This window comes from Agrilus planipennis, unplaced genomic scaffold (genome assembly GCF_000699045.2).
Source record: "Agrilus planipennis isolate EAB-ADULT unplaced genomic scaffold, Apla_2.0 scaffold100, whole genome shotgun sequence".
NCBI classification, from domain to species: Eukaryota; Metazoa; Arthropoda; class Insecta; order Coleoptera; family Buprestidae; genus Agrilus; species Agrilus planipennis.
The window spans coordinates 527,149-545,947 of record NW_020442469.1 but is presented as its reverse complement, the minus strand read 5'-3'; the positions used below and the strand labels follow the sequence as shown (position 1 = coordinate 545,947).

The 18,799-nt window shown below is 35.6% G+C and overlaps 1 protein-coding gene across 1 annotated transcript in view; it reads right to left on the bottom strand.

The window, feature by feature from the left end:
- The window catches only part of LOC108736187 (eye-specific diacylglycerol kinase), a 275,242-nt gene that overhangs the window by 21,373 nt on the left and 235,070 nt on the right, over positions 1–18,799 (bottom strand). Inside the window, exons 9-12 of the mRNA XM_025981393.1 lie at positions 5,057–5,267; positions 4,672–4,864; positions 2,267–2,369; positions 1,912–2,203 (exon numbers count right to left, since the gene is read on the bottom strand). Coding sequence (XP_025837178.1) covers positions 1,912–2,203; positions 2,267–2,369; positions 4,672–4,864; positions 5,057–5,267 — 799 coding nt within the window. The remainder of the gene's footprint in view (positions 1–1,911; positions 2,204–2,266; positions 2,370–4,671; positions 4,865–5,056; positions 5,268–18,799) is intronic.

The window sequence follows — 18,799 nt, the reverse complement described above, 5'->3', positions numbered from 1 at the left end:
GATATGATATTGCTTAAATCACCTAGAATCACCTCACCAATTATATAACGTGAATCACTTTTTAAATCCAACGTTTGGAAAAAGTAGACAGTAAACTTGACGGAATTTGAAGGCTAGCTTCCGAATTTGTTATTTCCGAATTTTATAATGCGATTGGCATTAAAAACACGCTCACCTTCAACGAAATTTCCTTTCCGAGGCTTTGTGTCAGCCCAATCACATATTGTGTCAATACTTATCATTTTATCGTAATTTAAAAACTTGGAAATTGCAGGGTACACTATAGGAACTACGATAAATTTTCCCTAATCGGCCCCATGTTTGTAGTCTCTTCCCATTTGACGGATCCCAATAGCAACAATATTTCCGTGAGACAATTAATATTAAAAGTTATCTCATAGAGGAGCTAGCAGTAGTGAGTGAAGGATGTTGAGTGTAGGAACTACGATAAATTTTCCCTAATCGGCGCCATGTTTTTAGGCTCCTCCCATTTGACGGATCCCAATACTCTCTATTATTTTTATCTGTAGTTGAAGGTACTTATCAAACCCCAATTCCAAGGTTTTCCAAATTTTTAGATAGCCTTACTTGAAAAAGGCAAAGGAAGTCATATAAAAAGAGTTATTTCCGAATTTTGGACTAAAATTGTTTTTTAAGAAATAAGGAAAATAGGTAGGTAAGTAAGTAAGTAATCCAAAAGGAAAATCTGCTCTACAAGTCGTCAATAAAAATAGTAAACCGTATTCTTGCAGGGTTTCTTCTTCATTATATTAGTTAGAATTTTGATTTCCATGTTATTATGAAACTATTATCTGTTTCCACATTTACTTCTAATTTTAATGTACACTTGTAGGTATACTTATTAAATTAGTGGGGTCTTAATTCAAATTATTTAATTCATATTAAAGTGAAGGTTTAAATTCTACGACAGAAGTTGACAAAATGTGGGTCATGACTCACAAGGTATAATGTTAAAACTTTCCACTACGAATTGATTTCAAGGGATATTTCGTATTCTAATTCCCCAATCCGTATGTTTCTGCTGTAATAACGATGTCAACTTTTTGACGGACTGGGGGATTACAGCGTATGGTCTCGAGGGATTTCTATACATACAAATATCGGAAGAGATTACGTCATTTTCACAGAGTTGTCAGTTCAAGAACTGGTGGATACGCACCTTCACTTATTTCTATTTTGAGTCAATCTTCAAATTTTTTCAAACTATTTGAGATTAGTAACCCAATTTAGGATTATTTTGTCCACTCTTTACTCCTCTTCTCATTCACAACCATTTCTATTCTTTTCAATGTCCGTCTACAATACTACATTTCAAATGATTCTAACATTTTCTTTTCTGCTGCACCGACTGTTTACGTTTTACACCAATACACAGTTTTGTTACAAACATATGTTCTTAAAAATCTTTTTCGAATTTTCATTCAATTTTACCCTTTTTACGCCTACTCTGACGTTATTGTAATCAGCTGTTGTTAGCCATCTTTGACAACTGTCATCGTCAGCCATCTATTTGTATCGGATGCTCCTGCAGCCTTATGATCAGGAAGCAACAGATGAAGGGCCTTAGGGGCAGATTACTCGCAAAAGGCGAAGAGTATCCGGATAAGTGGCGAAGCCATGACGAAAACATGACTAACAATGACAGCTGTCAAATATGGCTGACAACAGCTGATACCGGTGACGTTAGAGTAGGTGTGGAAGAGGTAAAACTGAACGAACAGAACGAAAAAGAAAATGCATAAGTAGGACTTTGGTTCCGGAAGGAGGTTGCTTATCTACTGTTTCTAATTTTTAGGTTACGTGTGAAAGTCCTCCATCATCAATCCAAATTTGGATAGGTTCAATTAGACTTTCAATAATGTTACCATTTATGATTGTAGTTATCATTACCTGACTGCGTTAGCATATCCCTGTCGTAGTGATGCTGTTCATAGTCCCTCATCGCGATTCTGTGCACCTGGATGGTAAGATCTTCGAGTGGTACACGTGGTACATGGTGTTTTCCGCCTCCTTTTCGTTTCGCCAGCATGGTGGCCTTGTTGAGCAACGTTAGATTAATTATCGATGGGGCCAGTTTACACGCTTCTCCATCAACTTGCATTGGAATCGTCTTCGAAGTGACGATCCTCGCGTTCTTGCATTGAGTGATGCATGTACCGTGACCACCTGCTTGGAGAAGAGGCTGAAAATGAAAATTAATGATTGACAAAAGGCCCAGAGGTCCTGTTTATATAATTGTGCATACCAGCTGATAGGTCGTCAGACCCACAACTTCGATTAGACCGTCGTCAGTGCTTGGTTCCGATGATCCCATTGCCCTGTTCCAGGGCCTGGTACCACCACCATAACTGAAAGATAATGTTGTTGTAAAGGCAGTAAGCACCTATGTTTGACAGTCATTATATAAGATATTATTTGCCTGTCAAAAGGGCAACAATAGCAGTAAAAAAATCTTGTCTCATTTAACATTTCTAAAAGCTTTTTCTGAATCTATAAGTCCCATGTACGCGCTCTTTCCTTGTGTTATTATTTTCTACATCATCATCATCATAGGGTCGTCATAATATTTTATATGGCACGACTATGAAGAGATGCTGATGCTAGGGGTGACTAGATTTAATTAGCTCTAGGCGGTACCGAACCTAAATTCGCCACTGATGTTAGAAAATAAACTGACCGAATTTCGATTATACGCAATATCAGCAATAAAAAATTAATAGAACGTAAAGCACATTGACACTTAAAAGAGGCTAATATCCATGTTATAACTGACATGCTAGAATTATCTTAGAGTAATCGTTCATATATACCCATGTAAAATTTGAATCAGATGAATCAGACAATAAATTCGTTTTTAGAAGGCTTTGTCGTTTATAAGTGCAAATTCATGAAAATATAATTCGAGCATTATGATGAAGAAGATCGCACGTTTTATGATAATGATGTCATCTTCTGGAATAACGTCTTGGCTTTTTAATGCCATGTTGATTTGATTTGGAAAATCAATGACGATTACCTCTGAAAGGGACTGAAAGCTTTTAGTTATTATTAAAAAAAAAAATGGGCCCTGGATTCATAAATCGACTATAACTGCTTAGAAATCAGCGTTTAATTTCTAAGATGTTCTGAAAATAAATCGGAATTTGAGGAACTGAAAAATAAGTTTGATGGACATATTAGTGTAGAAAAAATATTCCCTTTTTCTTGATTATTGTTCGTAATATTAGCAAAAGAATGTAGAAAGCCAATTTTTAATTTACTTTTTTGTAACATTTCCGCAATAAATGTAATTATTCACGAAGTCCTAGAACTACTAATAGAATGAAAAATGGTTATCTAAAATCTTGGATCAATTCCATATCCTTTTAATATATATTTTTGAAAATTAATAAACTTGTACTTGGTAAAAAATGGGGAAAATTTTGGATAAATAGGGATGTAAAAAAGGGACGTAAATATTTAGCATTTGTATATCTAAGTGATCTGGATGATAAAATGAGTAATGCAAGGGAAGATGGGTTAGCATTGGGAAGGAAAAAAATATAGACTATTACACGTGCAGATGATATAGTGTTGGAGGCGGGTAATTGGGTGGGATTAAAGGAAATGGTAGGAAGACTGACGAAATACTTAATAAGGGAAGGTCATGGAAGTTGGGGGAATAAGAGAGAAAGGAGCGCAAGGGAAAAGCACAAAATAGTATGGAAGCAAGTGGAGATAGACAAGTATGTTTACCTACGATATATGTTAAGTGACAATAATAGGGATGATATTAATATTATAAATTAATTAAGTGGCTAAAGGAAGGGCAGTGATGGGAAGGTTACGGGGTTTAGCTCAGAAATTATGTAAGGAAAATTGGGGTAGAAGAATAATATTTCTTAATGGGATGATGAGGAGTATAGTGTTTTATGGGATGGAAATATAAAGATATATAAAGTGGGCATTAAGATTAGAAAAGGGTACGAGATATTATGTAATGAAGAACCAATAAAAAGAGTAGTAAAATATGAAGAGGGATTGGGAAAGCTAGAACAATTAAAAAAATATGGAGGAAGAAGGTAATGGAAATTGGGGCAAAAAGTAGATCAAGCAGAAGCAGATGAGGGGATGACTGAGGGAACGGATAAAGGTAGGAGAATTGACGAGGAATTGATGCAGAGAAATAATAAAAGGGGGCATTTAAGCAAAATAGAGAGATCTAGATATGCGGTGGGTGTAAAAAAGATAACATGGAGGGACTGGCAGGGGGGCCAGGTGCCAAGGTATTTAGAAAGAGGGAGAGAAATTAGTGTATAGACAAGATTTAGGACAGGGAATGAGAGTAGAGGATGTAGATACTGGCAAAAAGAAGAAGACGACGAAGAGAAGAGAGCTTGAAGCATGTGTTAGGAGGATGTAAGAATGGTGGGACGTGGGAAGAATTTTAAGACTTGGCAAGGAAGGATTGGGGTAGGCTGAGCCGTCTAAAGGAGATTTTAAGGAATAGGAGGGCAGAGTAGAAGGTAGGGCAGGGAATTAGGTGGGGGGAGTAGGAATAGGGTTAAAAAGAAGTGAATAATGCATTTTCTTGTTGGTTAAAGAAAAGCTTCAGTTTTAAATGTTTAAATGTTTCAATCAAATGGTTTAATTACAAAAGACAAAACGTACCTTGGAATGTTGAGAAATACAATCGCATGCACTTTGAGTTCTTTCAGCTTTGGCGTAAGATCACGTCCGTCACATTCTAAGGTAACTAATTCGGCGAGACCCTTCCATTTTCGCTTGAGAAGGTCCTTACCTCCCATTTGCCCGTAAAACATTTTATTTCTCAGTCTTGAATTAAATTTTTCAGGATGAGCCTCTAAAAATAAATACAGGACATAGGGTTAGGTTGGGTTGTGCTTCCCGTTGAAGAATTTATTCTGTATGCCCACGGGGCGACGGTACGTTTATTTTATGGAGGTGCGCCCAGAAAAACATGCCCCAATTGTAAATTATTTTACATGCGGGTGAATTTAACAGGCAATAACAACAAAAAAATAATAAAATTTACCTCTGGCTTCGTGAAATTCTAAAGCTATATGAGCATCGACACCGAGTGAAAAATAATTATTTACAACGTTCAACGGTAGATTATCCTTTCCGCCTTCGTTAGGGTCGGCGTCCGGATTTTTTTCCACTTCCAACGACCACCTGTCCAATAACACAGTTTCGCTATTGCTTATGTTCATAAGAATTTTTGAAATTGGTTCATCAGTGTATCCCTGGAAACAGAAAAAGTAAATACATGAAAAAAATGCAATTAAGCCGTCATTCGCGTAGGGCGCATACGTAATGTGCGTATCGAATGTTCAATTATGAGCAATTATTCTGAGAAATATGGAATCTTTCGTAGTAAAATAAATAATGGATTATTAAAGGATGAAATTTCGTAATCCAATTTACAAGAAAAAGAGAAGGTTAAATAATTGAAAAAAAATTAATTATTATTTTAAACTTATTACGTAACGGAACTAGAGGCTAGCGAATCATTTTTATTTTGGCTTTGTGGAACCAATAGATAAACATTCTTTTGCAAGGTAGAAGGTAACTAAAATAAATTTGGAATAAATTCCAGGCTGCTGTTCTAAAAATAGGGTTTTCTAGAAAGAAAAACAAAAATTCTTTTAGAAGAATCCAACCCTGTTTAATAATAGCGTACCGTAAAAAATGCTGAAAATTCACATTGTCTACAAAATTAATATGTAAATAAATAAAATTGAAGACCACTCCTCATAATGCAACATAATAAAAAAAACTACCTAATCGATGGAGTGGTTTGAACTCCTTAACCCCCCCCCCCCGCAGCTAGGCCGCTGCTGTTTTGAAGTCTGCCACTGTGTATTTGATACTCTTTTATTTTTCCGACAGTTTTTAAATGCTTTTATATTTTATTACGAAAACAGTTTTTTTGCCGAAACAGTTAACCAGTTAACAAATTTTAACAAAATCGTTGTTGTAATTAGTTAGTTTGGGAGAGATCGTGAAAATATTTAGAACCGGAGTCGAAATTAGAACTGCTTTTCTTAGATAAGCTGGGGGAAATTATACAAAAATTTTTATGAAGACATTTTTGTCACTACAGCCCAAGAACCGGCTAAGAAATTCTCTAGTATCATTTATATATATACAAGGAAAATAATAGAGGAACACCATTACTTAAGTTATGATATTCACTTACACAATTTACCCGTTGTTGCCTGTTCCTCAAAGAACAGTTTACGTGTTTGTGTACTTTATTGTATAATTGTATAATTTTTCGAATAAAATTTTGTCAGTAGCCCATAACTTTTTTTAATATCTATATATTGTATCTAATGATCGGTTTGTTATTTACTAACGTATAAGAATACAATAACAATCTGCCTATAGTTTTTTCATTTATCCGTTGCCATTCGTTTTTGCACTTGTCCGTTGAAGGATCACTTCCACTATGTGTCCCAGCACACATTTCGTTTTTCCAGGTTTACTGCAAATTATGATTTGGTTCTTACATAGACCGCAAATAGAGGCAAGGATGCCAAGCCACGTGGAGAACAGAGGTAAGAAAACAACAGCTCAGCACAGCACACGCCGTCGGGACTCTAGCGGACTACCGGCTCTCCGCGCGACTGCGCATTATATCTATCTAATATGGCCGTTGCCCTCTCTCCGCCTCCGTCAGCCTTTCTCTCCTTCCGCCGCTGTCGCCTCTCACCACGCTATATACCCCCTCCACGCGGCCGTAACGCTTTTTCGTGACAGAAAAAATCGTAATACTCGTCTATACAGAAGTTTTACTTCAAAAAGGAAAAAGGTATTTCATTCGTGACAGCAATAGATTTATGGGACGATTACAATAATTTCATTTGTAAGTGTATTATTAATGTAGTAGCCTGTGGATAAATTCGGTCAGTGTTTTATTGTTATACCTGGGAAAAGTGTCAATTATCAGGAGTGCCCCGCAGGCGGTAATTGTACTGCAATCGAATACAAAATATGCGTGTGTGAACGTACATATCCCCTGGAGATTTAGGGTTGCCGTTACACACAAGTGAATAATTAAACTGACCGGGTGGAACTTTTTATTTGCCTGGATATAGAACCACAACGGTGCGGTACCTTGATAAATATATTTATTAGGCTAAACGTACTTTGCAGCACATATTTTTAAAGCATATTTTGCTAAAAGGAATTTGTGCGATGGAGAGCGGTTTTATGATGAAATATTATTTTTTATCATACGACTACTAATTATGCACTTTGAAAACGAAAATGATAGAAAATAGATTCACTGCGGGTTTGCAAAACACTGTACAGCTTATAAACCAAATAAAGATAAGAACGTTTTCATAAATAATAAATGCGATGATCAAAGCTAGAAAGTGTGTTGGAATTCAGGTACCTACGCGACTATACGAGGTCTGTTCAAAAAGTATTGCAAATTTTGTGCTTTTCCTAAAATTATTTATTTATTCATGAATATCTATTTTATCCTCTTCAAAGTAATTCGCACCAGATATTATACACTTGTGCCAACGTTTTTTCCAATCCTCGAAGCACTTCAAAAAATCATTTTTTGTGATCTTGTTCAGCTCCTCTTTCGATGCCGTCTTTATCTCCTAAGTTGTAGCGTACAGTCGTCTTTTCATGGGCTTTTTTGGTTTCGGGAACAAGAAGAAGCCACAGGAGGCCAGATCTGGGGAATACGGTGGCTGTGGCATTATTAGTGTGTTGTTTTTGGCCAAAAATTGGTGCACAAGCAACGATGTGTCGGCAGGAGCGTTATCATGGTGCAAAAGTCAATCTTTGTTCTTTCACAAATCCGGGAGTTTCTGGCGGATTGCTTCGCGCAAATTGCGTGTAACTTGCCGGTATCATACCTTATTGATCGTTCTACCCTGTGGAAAGAACTCATGATATAGCAGGCCCTGCTTTTTTTCGGCCTTGGATCGTGCGGCAGCTTCCTTCGGGATGATTCAGCTTCGGCTTCCAAGTCATAACCATAAACCCATGATTCGTCACCAGTTGACCCTCTTGAGCAAATTTGGGTCGTAAAGGACAGAGTCTAACAGCTCCTTAGCAATGTTAAGGCAATGTTGTTTTTGGTTGAAATTGAGCAATTTTGGAACGAATTTCGCGGCGACCGGTCTGACATCCAAATCATTGGTAAAAATCGATATGTTTAGATCCTCAGCAACTCTCTAACGATGATTCGACGACTGGCCAATACTATTTTCTTCACATCAATGTTTTCGTCTGTTGTTGACGTGCTCGGGCGTGCGGCACGCTCTTCGTCGTTGACATCTTCTCGGACCCCTGAGAACATTTCGTACAACCACAGATTCTTTGATCCATTTTTTGGAATAGATAAAAATCGAAGACCAACCAAAACACGTACAAGCAAATCTGCTGCCAAAAATTAACTAAACATTCAACATGCCCAAATTTGTCGTTATAAGTGAGATACATGTGTACCTATATAACGCTACAAAACAATCGAAAATCGAATATACGTAATCCGCGGAAATTCAAAATTCTCTATACTTTTTTAACAGACCTTGTAAAATATTTGTACGGTATAAAAATCATTTTTAGACCGATTTTAAAAACGGCCGGGATTTAGAACGCTTTTATTGCGACCGTTTCGTTGATAAAAAGTGTTCACTGTTTGCTTAGATTTTATTCGCTTTGAAAATTTTAAACGAGAATTTTGTAAAATTAATAAGGAGAAATAATTGCTTCTGTCACGCTCCACCTGGAATAGAACTCAGGTTCTTGGCTGTTAGCATTATTGTTCTACCACTATACTAAACATTTGGTTGGCAAGATCGTCGTTGTTGCTAATTTTACTAATCACTAACAGTGGAGAGGAGAAGACTTGTGTTTTTATTTATAAGAACTATTGTAGATATTGTGAGCGCTTCATATTAGGGGTTCAGTTCAGTTTTTTCTGTTGTATTGGAATAAAAGACCAATACCAAAAACAAAACCGAATGAACAAGGATTGTGTTCCGAAATATAACCCGGTATACTGGCTGCTAATGACGTCGTGAATCAACGCCATACTGTTGATTCGTTCCGAAATATACTGGCCAGTGCGTTGACGTCTAATTAACGCCATATTGAGAATAGTGTTTGTGCTCGTTTACAACAATTTTGCTCCAAATGTTATTAACGTTTATTACAATAAAAAATTGTTCAAACTCCGAAGCACACACGCCCGTTTGATATACTGTTACGACACACTTGTTTCACCAGTACAATATGGTGGCACACCAGTACATTATGGCGTCNCTTCTCAATTTTAGTATAACATTGTACTCTTGATAAAGACGTAACACGTCGAAACAATTGTAGAGGTTTAAATAAAACTCTTTGAAACATAAAAAAAGCAATTTTCTTTTCTTTAATTTATTCTAAAATGTTTCAAAATACACCTACTGCGTCATCAATTAATATTATTAAATTTTAGTTCGGGTCGTGAATATTTGCATGATTTAATCGACATATAAACCTTTAGAATTCTCTAGAGGTCTAGAGTATAATACAATTTTAATACCGTTGTTCTTGAGACAAAATTCCCATTCCAAGTAATATTCCTACGTCAGTGTATTTCTCGATTCCTTTTCTCAAATTATCTCTTTATTAAGTGTTTTTTACATGGCCGCAATTTGTTTAGCGCATCATGATTGAAAATTTTGTCCTGTCTCGATAGAACTTTAATTAAATTAAATTAAACAAGGGCGAATAGCCCTGCGGAGGTGTATTTGTCAAGCGCCAGCTTCCTATTGGTGTAGAATTTAGAAAAACATCACGAATTGTTTTAATTAAATGCTTCGCCTAGTACCCATTTCTAGCTGAATTAAGTTTTTAACCGCTGTGTCTCGTTTTAATTTGTGGAATTCAATTAGTGCTCATTATTTTCTTTCTAGTTTATTTTGTTGATTTAATTTTTTAAAATTTTCGAAATACCTACCAGGCTCGATTATTTGAGAGCAGTGACTAGGCTCTATTATATGATATTTGCGAGCTATAGGTACTGACCAACCATGAAGATCGAAGATTTATGATATTTTTAGTGACATATGCGATCTTGATAGTGTACAAGTTAAAAGCTTGAAGTAGAAAAAAGCAAAACGAACATTGTGGCGGATGCGAAAAATAAATTCTGATATAATCATCATAAGGTCGTTAGTCCTAAGACTGGTTGGACACGCAACTCTACTCCTTCCTATCCTGAGCTAATATTCGCATTTCCCTAGAGCTAGAACATCCCATATCCTTAACTATTTGCGAACAGTAATCTAATCTAGGTCTATCTCTACTCCTCCTAACTCCCGTTTCTTCTTCTGAAATATCTCTGACTAGACCTTCATGCCTGAGAAGGTGTCATACCAACATATTTCGCCTATTTTTTATTGACTTTCATAGAGTCCTCTGTTCTCCTATTTTTTCTAATAGCTCTTCATTTCTAAATCAATCGTTCGAGAGCATAGAAGTGACTTCTTTTTATTGATTACGGTTTGACCCTGCGCTATCCTCCTCTGTATATCCCTACTACTCGTTCCGTCTTGACTTATCTGACTTCCTAGATACCTAAAATCAGCCAATTCTTCTAATCTTTCGTCTTCTATCTTTACATTCGCTGTTTCCCTACTTTTTCTTCCCTTGCATACCAGTAGTTTTGTTTTACTTTTATTTATTTTTATACAATACTGTTTTGACAATACGCTTCCCATTTAACATTGTTAAAAGTTCTTTCTAAATCTACAAATTCTATGACGCGCTCTTTCCCTTTTCTATCCTTTCGTCTATTGTTACCCGTAAAGCTAGAATGGCCTCCCGCGTTCCTCTATTTCTTCTAAAACGAAACTGATTTTCCCCTAACAGTTCTTCCGTCCTGTTTTCCATCCTTCTCTGTACAATAATCGATTCTCTTATAAGTAGTAATAATTAATTTGTTACTATGAATCTTTTAATAGGCTTCCAAGGCAATGTTGCAATATCAAGAAAAACGAAACAAGTACAATTACTTATTGCTAACTTTTTTTTTGTTGTAGAGCAATTAAAAAAGTTTCTTTCATAAAGCAATTAAACCGAAATTTCGGCTTACCCAACGTTCAAGTTTAATGAATTTTGCAGTCTTACTAAGGTCATTTATTAAGCTAAATGGCTAAAAGTAGTTCAAATACTTGGAGCCATTATGTTCCTGGAAAAGCTTTGCATTATTAGATCATCAGTTCATTACGGGATTCAGAGAAGAAATAAAACACATTTTGAGAGGGTATAATGTGAAAGGTTGAGTGGAGTTCTTCTTGAGCAACATGAAAAAATTTTGGTTATACGTTGTAGGCAAATAAGACGATCAAAAGTTTTACTTTTTTAAATTCTAATTTTTGTAGTTTACAGAAGGGTCCTCTAAAAGGGGTTGTAGGTAAAGGGATGGATTGTTTTCCCAAAGGGTTAGAGAGTTTCCGATTCTAACCATGCATTATTCGATTTCAAAACCTTCAATTCAAGGTTTTAAACATTTCCCCTCGAATTCTTGCGAGTTTTTGGTTGATGTTATAGCGCATGTAAAATATAGCACCCCAGACAATTTGTTCTCGTGCCTTCTAATCGAAGACACGGGCTGTAAAAACGGACTTTTTTTCGATATCTATTTAAATTGCGTACATACACACGTCTCTTTTTTTTTTCGTTAATATCCACCCTACTTCGTTTGTACAGAACATTTCAAATTCCTTGTCTAAAGTCAAAATAATAAATATTAAGTAATAATTCATGGAAACGTGCACTGCGATAGACACTATGAAGAGTGTGTTGCTTTATATAATAGAGGAGAATGACAAAAGGCATTAAATATGAGAAAAGTTTAAGTTCTTGGTCAGTCGATCTCATTTAATCTCATCAGTACGTCATGGACAGGCTGGTACTATCTCGATTTGATGTAAGTGTATTTTTAATGAAGACAAATACAAAAGTTGACGAAATACTTTTTTCCTTTTGGATCTATTGGAAAATAGATGGTATATGCTAGCACCACGTCTTATATTTTTACATTTTGACCTAATATGTGTGCATTTGGTATTCTAATGATGAAGTGTTTTCTGCTACGGTTCAGGGTAAAAATTGAATTGTTTTTTACTGAGAAAGAATGTGGCAAAAGAAGAAAATGCAGAAACAGCGGGGGCGCGAAGAAAAAGTATGGCATCATCCCCCACATTTAAATTTACCTACGCGAAGAAAAAGATTGCTGACATTTGCGAGAAGCTACGACCTTACCTTTTGGCAAGGCCTTCATTTGAATAGACACTATTGAACGATTAAACACACAAAAAAGTTTCTTTTTTTAGAACAAAAAATATAACAGCGTCTTATGTATACATTATTTATTACCATTTCTTATAGCTGTAACTATAAAGATACTGGTATGAACGTATGCCGCAGGCGATCTATACCGGCGCGGCGGCACGTTTGATGTACCCCAAAGCTAGCAGCTGCGGGCCATAAATCAATAGTGAACAAGACTGCACGACAAAAGGATCTTACGAGAAGTTTCCAGAAACAACTAGGAATATTCCATAACAGTATAATTAATCAGTAAAAACACAAAATAAAATAAAAAAATATGCAAGACTAAACGAGAAATTACTAATTTCGGAGGATTCATGAGTTAATTAGAAGGAACTTTTCTTATTCTTTTCTTGGAACAAAACATTTTTACTATTTCAAATGTAAAAAAGCATAAACTACCACTGTTCGAAAAAAGAGATCTACAATATGTCCTCGGAGTTAGTGTTCTTTGTTCCTATGTCTTGATAACACATGGTTAAAATAAAGATTTTCTTTCGATATTTTTACTTCTTTCTTTTAACTACTTCGTTCGCTAAAAGGTTAATTTATACGTTAGGGGAAGGATCAGTTTATGCATTGGAGGAAGGGTTAAGTTCTTGAGTTTTCATGACTTTCGCAACTATCGATACTATTTACTTTAAAAGTCATGAAAAGAACAAAAACTTAAAACGTATCAGATTAAATGAGCAGGATCAAGACTTGATACGCAAGACCTAAATCAGGACTGAGACAATCTCAGCAAGACCAAGACCAAGAGTAATACTATCTCAGCGAGACCATGACTGAGACTATCTCAGCGAGACCAAGACCAAGACTGAGACTATCTCAGAGGAACCAAGACTGAGACTATCTCAGCGGGACCAAGACCAAGACTAGACTGAAATTATCTCAGCAACATCAAGACCAAGACTGAGATTATCTCAGCGAGACCAAGACCAAGACTAGACTGAAATTATCTCAGCAACACCAAGACCAAGACTGAGACTATCTCAGCGAGACCAAGACCAAGAGTAGACTGAAATTATCTCAGCAACACCAAGACCAAGACTGAGACTATCTCAGCGGGACCAAGACTGAGACTATCTCAGCGGGACCAAGACCAAGACTAGACTGAAATTATCTCAGCAACATCAAGACCAAGACTGAGATTATCTCAGCGAGACCAAGACCAAGACTAGACTGAAATTATCTCAGCAACACCAAGACCAAGACTGAGACTATCTCAGCGAGACCAAGACCAAGAGAAGACTGAAATTATCTCAGCAACACCAAGACCAAGACTGGGACTATCTCAACGAGACCAAGACCAAGACTAGACTGAGATTATCTCAGCAACACCAAGACCAAGATTGAGACTATCTCAACGAGACCAAGACCAAGACTAGAATGAGATTATCTCAGCAACACCAAGACCAAGACTGAGACTATCTCAGCAAGACCAAGACCGAGGCTATATCAGCAAGACAAAGACAGAGACTACATCAGCAAGAGTAAGATTATTTGAAGTATTTGATCAAGATTAAAAGCAATACCAAAATTGGGGCAGCGATCCAGTAACAGATTTACAAACCAAAATGTTTTACTAAAGAACTTACTTTTAAAGAAAAGATATTAAAAGTCGGTCTAGTTGTTTGAGAGAAAATTAACTTTAGATTTATGTCACCTTTTTAGCAGTGCGTTAATTTCGAAACTCTCAGCACGCAAGTTGAACTCGCACTTGACTGATTTTGACTCCGAATAACAGTACGAATGCTATACAAATAATTGTGAATAACTACCAACAGAGTTAAATTTAGTTTCTTGAATAGTCCACGCTAGTTCACGGCTGTGTGAGCATGCCTATGAGGATTCAAGATTGTCGAATAGGTTTAAAACAGGATGAAAATCTATTGTTGCCGGGTTGAGAAGTGGAGCGGTTTACACGGGAAACACTTAACCGTCTGTTCGATGGTGTTGACAGATGGAATCGAACCCGAGTGTGCAGGATTATCGTATGACGACCAAGTAGGATACTTATGTCATCATGTTCAAACAATGGATCACCTTTTCAAATACCTTTCTGCAAAATGTTTCCGTATTCCCGCATTCAAGGTTTTTCTTTATATTTTACATATAATCTTATTTTTATTCCATTCGTATCTTGAGTTATTCAACATATGTGTTTGAGTTGAATTTCTTGTCGATGCTGTATGCGGTATTGGTTATACACTTTGATATTAATAAACTGCTTTTCATTATACAATTTATTTAGACGAATTGATTGGGTTTGTACTATACATAGATACACACAAAGTAACTTGGTCTAAACTGAATTGAAGAAATATTTGGTATTTACTTGCATTGAATCAATTTTGGGCCTTGAATAAAATTTAAATTGAATTGGTATAGTTGAATTAGAATACTTAATTGATTAGTGATTGATTGAACTAAAAAAAAACTTTTGGGTGTCTCATTCCACCAGCCACTAATGCTGGTAGGCGGGCAGTCCCTCCAGATTACGCCGGAAGGTAGGGCGGAAGGACCTCTTCTGTCTCCTTTTAAGAATCGTGGGAATGGGGGATAGGTGGTTCAGGTGAGAAAGATGAGACGGACGAAATGAAGACAGAAGAGAATGAAATATTATCTGTGGAACATTACTGCCCCAGCATTTGCCTAAGTGATCCAAGGAAACCACAGAAAAACTTGGAACAAGGCAGACGGGCCAGGAATCGAACCGGCGTCCTCCCGAATGCTAAACAATAGTCTAAACCATTAAGCCATGCCGCTCGGTCTACTGAACATACCACTTGTTTTACTTTTGGGTGTTTCATTCCCACCAGCCAGGAATGCTGGTGGGCGGGCAGTCCCTCCGGACTACGCCGGTAGATAGGGCAGAAGGCCCTCTTCAGCCTGCTTTCAGGAATAGTGGAAATGGGTGGGTGGTGGTTCGGGTGAGAAAGATGAGACGGACGAAATGAAGACAGAAGAGAATGAAAGATTATCNATTTTCTTTTCTTTAATTTATTCTAAAATGTTTCAAAATACACCTACTGCGTCATCAATTAATATTATTAAATTTTAGTTCGGGTCGTGAATATTTGCATGATTTAATCGACATATAAACCTTTAGAATTCTCTAGAGGTCTAGAGTATAATACAATTTTAATACCGTTGTTCTTGAGACAAAATTCCCATTCCAAGTAATATTCCTACGTCAGTGTATTTCTCGATTCCTTTTCTCAAATTATCTCTTTATTAAGTGTTTTTTACATGGCCGCAATTTGTTTAGCGCATCATGATTGAAAATTTTGTCCTGTCTCGATAGAACTTTAATTAAATTAAATTAAACAAGGGCGAATAGCCCTGCGGAGGTGTATTTGTCAAGCGCCAGCTTCCTATTGGTGTAGAATTTAGAAAAACATCACGAATTGTTTTAATTAAATGCTTCGCCTAGTACCCATTTCTAGCTGAATTAAGTTTTTAACCGCTGTGTCTCGTTTTAATTTGTGGAATTCAATTAGTGCTCATTATTTTCTTTCTAGTTTATTTTGTTGATTTAATTTTTTAAAATTTTCGAAATACCTACCAGGCTCGATTATTTGAGAGCAGTGACTAGGCTCTATTATATGATATTTGCGAGCTATAGGTACTGACCAACCATGAAGATCGAAGATTTATGATATTTTTAGTGACATATGCGATCTTGATAGTGTACAAGTTAAAAGCTTGAAGTAGAAAAAAGCAAAACGAACATTGTGGCGGATGCGAAAAATAAATTCTGATATAATCATCATAAGGTCGTTAGTCCTAAGACTGGTTGGACACGCAACTCTACTCCTTCCTATCCTGAGCTAATATTCGCATTTCCCTAGAGCTAGAACATCCCATATCCTTAACTATTTGCGAACAGTAATCTAATCTAGGTCTATCTCTACTCCTCCTAACTCCCGTTTCTTCTTCTGAAATATCTCTGACTAGACCTTCATGCCTGAGAAGGTGTCATACCAACATATTTCGCCTATTTTTTATTGACTTTCATAGAGTCCTCTGTTCTCCTATTTTTTCTAATAGCTCTTCATTTCTAAATCAATCGTTCGAGAGCATAGAAGTGACTTCTTTTTATTGATTACGGTTTGACCCTGCGCTATCCTCCTCTGTATATCCCTACTACTCGTTCCGTCTTGACTTATCTGACTTCCTAGATACCTAAAATCAGCCAATTCTTCTAATCTTTCGTCTTCTATCTTTACATTCGCTGTTTCCCTACTTTTTCTTCCCTTGCATACCAGTAGTTTTGTTTTACTTTTATTTATTTTTATACAATACTGTTTTGACAATACGCTTCCCATTTAACATTGTTAAAAGTTCTTTCTAAATCTACAAATTCTATGACGCGCTCTTTCCCTTTTCTATCCTTTCGTCTATTGTTACCCGTAAAGCTAGAATGGCCTCCCGCGTTCCTCTATTTCTTCTAAAACGAAACTGATTTTCCCCTAACAGTTCTTCCGTCCTGTTTTCCATCCTTCTCTGTACAATAATCGATTCTCTTATAAGTAGTAATAATTAATTTGTTACTATGAATCTTTTAATAGGCTTCCAAGGCAATGTTGCAATATCAAGAAAAACGAAACAAGTACAATTACTTATTGCTAACTTTTTTTTTGTTGTAGAGCAATTAAAAAAGTTTCTTTCATAAAGCAATTAAACCGAAATTTCGGCTTACCCAACGTTCAAGTTTAATGAATTTTGCAGTCTTACTAAGGTCATTTATTAAGCTAAATGGCTAAAAGTAGTTCAAATACTTGGAGCCATTATGTTCCTGGAAAAGCTTTGCATTATTAGATCATCAGTTCATTACGGGATTCAGAGAAGAAATAAAACACATTTTGAGAGGGTATAATGTGAAAGGTTGAGTGGAGTTCTTCTTTAAGTTGTGGATATAGTTGTGCCATTAGTATTTTGTGTTTTTTGTTTCTGACATGTTAAAATTTAAACCCAAATATTCTATTAAGAATTCATATCAGTTCATAGAAATAGCTAAATCACTGGTAATACCTAATAATGCCAAATTGGTATCATTTGATGTTGTGAACCTGTTTACTTCAATACCCATTAGTGATTTAAAAGATGTTATTTACAACTTATTGAACGATAACAAAGGTTTAATAAATGAAGAAAGAATACAACTTATGAATATAATTAAAGTATGTCTTGAACAAAATTATTTTTACTTTAACAATAATTACTACAAACAAATTGACGGCTTACCGATGGGTTCACCGATCTCTCCCCTACTTGCTGATATTTTCATGTCGAATTTTGAATTAAAACTTTTTGAAAATTATAAAAAACTTAAACAAAACATTTTACTATGGAAAAGATATGTTGACGATATATTTCTTATTTGGTTAGGAACGGAAAGACAACTCAACAACTTATTGTCACTCCTTAATAGCATTAACAAGAAAGTTCAATTTACAATGGAAATAAGTGATGAAAATGGCTTAAACTTCCTTGATATGAACATTAAAATTATTAATAACAGGTTAGCCTTTGATATTCACAGGAAAAGTACTTTCACAGATACCATAATAAACGCAAAATCTCAACAATCAACTCAAATTAAATTAGCTACCTTCCACAGCTTAATACACAGGCTCTTAACATTTCCACTCAGTACAGACAACTACAATAAAGAACTAAATTGCATAAAAATTATTGCATGTAATAACGGTTTTAAATCAGAAATAGTGGACAGACTGATAAGAAACAAAAAACACAAAATACTAATGGCACAACTATATCCACAACTTAAACTACAAAACAAGTATAACTATATTAATTACATAGACAAAATAAGTAACAACATCTGCAACCAATTATATAAATTTGAAATTAATACGATTTCAGTCAATAAATGTAACTTAGGCAAAATATTATGTAACAATAAACAAAAAATTAGTATGAACAAAAAAAGTGGTGTGTATAGAATAGATTGCAAAGATTGTGAAGCTATTTACATAGGTCAGACAGGTCGTAATCTAGAAATTAAGAGTAAAGAACATGGTAGAGATATATCACTTAAAAAAACCAACACAGGCATAAGTGAACATTGTATATCACATAATCATAGTATAGATTTAGAGAATATCAAATTATTACATTTTGAAAACAAAGGTAAAAAACTAAATCTGTTAGAACAATTAGAGATTAAGAAGCATATTATTAACAAACTTAATGTTACCAATGACCACACAGATTTTAAATGTACTCCGATAATTGACTACTATTTAGGATTTCCCGACAATTAACTAAGTATTTACATATATATAGCAGTAAGACCCTTCTCAATTTTAGTATAACATTGTACTCTTGATAAAGACGTAACACGTCGAAACAATTGTAGAGGTTTAAATAAAACTCTTTGAAACATAAAAAA